General features: G+C 37.4%; 1 protein-coding gene across 1 annotated transcript; it reads left to right on the top strand.

Moving 5' to 3' along the window:
• Window positions 1-6: 6 nt before the first annotated feature.
• On the top strand, window positions 7-2,892 carry LOC107007556 (ras-related protein RABA1f-like). The gene is made up of 2 exons (XM_015206226.2): window positions 7-357; window positions 2,079-2,892. The coding sequence occupies exons 1-2, from the start codon at window positions 137-139 to the stop codon at window positions 2,509-2,511; spliced, it is 654 nt and encodes a 217-aa protein (XP_015061712.1). The 5' UTR covers window positions 7-136; the 3' UTR covers window positions 2,512-2,892.
• The last annotated feature ends 431 nt before the right edge of the window (window positions 2,893-3,323 follow it).

Raw genomic sequence — 3,323 nt, forward strand, 5'->3', positions numbered from 1 at the left:
CCCCCCCTAAACCCCACTCCCCCACTTTCTGCATCTTCTTCTCTAATCCTTCATCTCTCTTCTTCTTCATTTTCTCTCTCTATACATACATATATCATATATATATATATATAAACGTATTGAGAGACCACCAGTAATGGGGGCGTACAGATCGGACGACGATTACGATTATTTGTTCAAGGTGGTGTTGATCGGCGATTCCGGCGTCGGAAAATCTAATCTTCTATCCAGATTTACACGTAACGAGTTCAGTTTGGAGTCAAAGTCAACGATCGGCGTTGAATTCGCTACTCGTAGCATTCGTGTTGATGATAAGGTTGTCAAGGCTCAGATTTGGGATACTGCCGGTCAGGAACGGTATCTCCATTATTTCATTACTCAATTCTGAATTTTTGATTCTATATTGGATAGATTAGCATTTGCGGTAGATATTAGAATAATATGTTAATATTTGAGATCTGAAATGCTGATACAAAATCGATTTGCAATAATTGACGTTATGTAGTATAGTTTTTGTGGTAAAGTCAGATCTGATATATCCGTTAGGTTTACTAATGAGTGCCAATTGTACCAGTAGAGCAACAACAATGGCACGCCGGTGTAATTGCATAAAGTAGGGTCGGGTGAGGATAGTGTACACATACATTACCCCTACCTTGGGAGGCAGAGAGGCTGTTTCCGTGTACAATTGTTTCAGAAAATGTTGAAATGTTCTCTGATTGCCATTGGTTGAAAGAAAATTTCTTTCAGGTTTTGGCAAATGATTTTTGTTGAAACGAATGCCACCTAAATATTTTGCAGAAAAATGTCAATTTCCAATTTTTGTGTGTTGATTACTCTGAACTGTAAAAACTCTAAGAGTGTTAGAGTAGGAAGTGCGGAACTGCTAGGAGTTCGCTGTCTGAATAATTTTTTGGAGATCATAGTCATTTGCGTAGGGAAAAGCCACTGCCTTTTGTTGTTCTTGCACCAATTCGTAATCGGAGGGCAAGAGAATTGGACAGACCATCCTCAGAAATCAAAGACCGGTTTTCTCCATGTTTGTTGTCCTGAACAAGTTCACCCCCCTTATTGTCACTAAGAACACTTCACAATTGAACTGTAAACCCAGGCTAGAAAGGATTTCAAGTTCTGTTTGCTCTCCTTCTCTTATCTCCCTTTTAATGTATTCTACTGCCTCCTCCAATGATACCCGTCAAAGAGGGCTTTCAGTTGACTGATCTAGAAATGGGTGATGTCAGAAAGCTAAAAGGAAAAACAATAGGCTTAAGAAGATTACTTATAAAAAACAACTAGTCTTAAGCTGGTCGTGTCTAAAGTGTCATACATTGGCATCTGCTTTGGTGGCTAAGCGTTGCAAGTGTCTTTCCCATATGTGTTTTAAGCTTTAGAGAAATTTTGACTTTGCTAAACTCTGAGCATCATATCAACTTGAACATTGCTTTATGAAATAGTCATGTAGTTTGATGGCTTTTACGTTGTTTTCCTCAAACAAAAGATCCAGGGGATTAACTAGGATGATCAACGCTACGATACTGAACTTTTGAGTTTAAAATTACTGCCACCCTACTCATTTTCAAAAATAAAATACAAGTACTGCCACCCTACTGCTCCCTGCATAATTATGTCAGTGTTCGCATTTTTTATCATGGATTTAAGATGCAATGTTTTTTTTCCTTATTTGCATTCATTAGGGTAACATTGATATTTGAAATGATTTAGTCCTTGTTCATTTTGAAGTCCGAAATTAGATGTGATCATGTTCTTGTTATGAATAAGTTTGTGTACTAATTACTATGAGACTCTTTTCATTCCTCATCTTCTCCTATATATTGTTGTAGTAGTTTTCCAGCCTTGACTTTCTTTTCATATCGATTGTTGTATTAGTTTTCCAGCCTTGACTTTTCCATGTTTCTATAAACTTTAACAGTCTTAAGGTCCTATAAATATTGTGTGTTCATCTTCTTTTTCCTGGTACGATTTTCATGTCACTGTGTATCTTATTTTCCAGTATGGAAATGTTTTGATTTGATGCGTTGTATTATATTAATTTTCTCAATTGTATCTCTTTGCTTAAGATATCGCGCAATCACGAGTGCCTACTATCGAGGAGCTGTTGGAGCATTGCTTGTCTATGATGTCACCCGTCATGTAACTTTTGAGAATGTAGAGAGATGGTTAAAAGAGCTCCGAGATCACACTGACTCTAGCATTGTCATAATGCTGGTGGGTAACAAGGCAGATTTGCGTCATCTGCGTGCTGTTTCTACTGAGGATGCCCAGGCATTTGCAGAGAAGGAAAGTACATTTTTCATGGAAACATCCGCTTTGGAGTCCATGAACGTTGAAAGTGCCTTCACAGAAGTGCTCACTCAAATACACCGCGTTGTTAGCAGGAAAGCTCTTGAAGTAGGAGATGACCCGGCAGCAGTTCCCAAGGGGCAGACGATAAATGTTGGAGGCAAGGATGATGTTTCTGAAGTAAAGAAAGCTGGGTGCTGTTCTGCTTAGAACAAAGAGTAATCTACACCGCGGAAGAGATTCTTTTTGTTTTGAGCTGAATTTCACATGACATTTGTACGTCAACCTCTAACCACATGAATTGCTTAGCACTAATAGCTTTATTCACTGGATAACTAGACATTGTTGAATTGAGTGCACCCCCAAGATTGAATATTATCCAAATTAGCTTCATTCTTTATCCTTGTTTCTCTATTTTGCTTCCATTGGTCAATGATTTATTGTATTAGCTGTTGCTTATGGACCTCCAAAATAGGGTATATTTGTTTCAAAAAGATTCTGAATCGTGCTACGTGTATGAAACTATTAACACATTTTATCCTGCCTTGTAATTGATTGTTTGATTTATTGTGAATTGAGAAATATTTTCAATTCCTTATGCTCCGTTTGTGTTATACAAGAGTATTGACTGTTTGGCTTATTACTTCGCCTTTCTTTTCGAACAATATATGACATAAACAGGTGACAAGGCCAAAAAGTATTCACAGAACTCAATTGAAAGTGTTATAGATGTCAATTATTACATGGCCAAAAACTAGAATAAAGAATGAGGTAAAAGACTAAAAAAAGGTGAATTGTGATTGCAAAGTGAATCATTACAGAATAATGTCAGACAGTGATGTGTTTGTGGGCAATACTGAAGCTCTACAAAAAGGACATGATTTTTTTCTCTGCAACCATTTGTTTATGCACTCAGCATGAAATTCATGGCCACATTGAAGTGTGCCAATGTTATCTTCCTCTTTATATTCAAGTAAGCAGATAGCACATGCATCTTGTTCCTCATCATCTTCGTTGGCGTC

Source organism: Solanum pennellii, chromosome 12, assembly GCF_001406875.1.
Source record: "Solanum pennellii chromosome 12, SPENNV200".
Taxonomy (NCBI): domain Eukaryota; kingdom Viridiplantae; phylum Streptophyta; class Magnoliopsida; order Solanales; family Solanaceae; genus Solanum; species Solanum pennellii.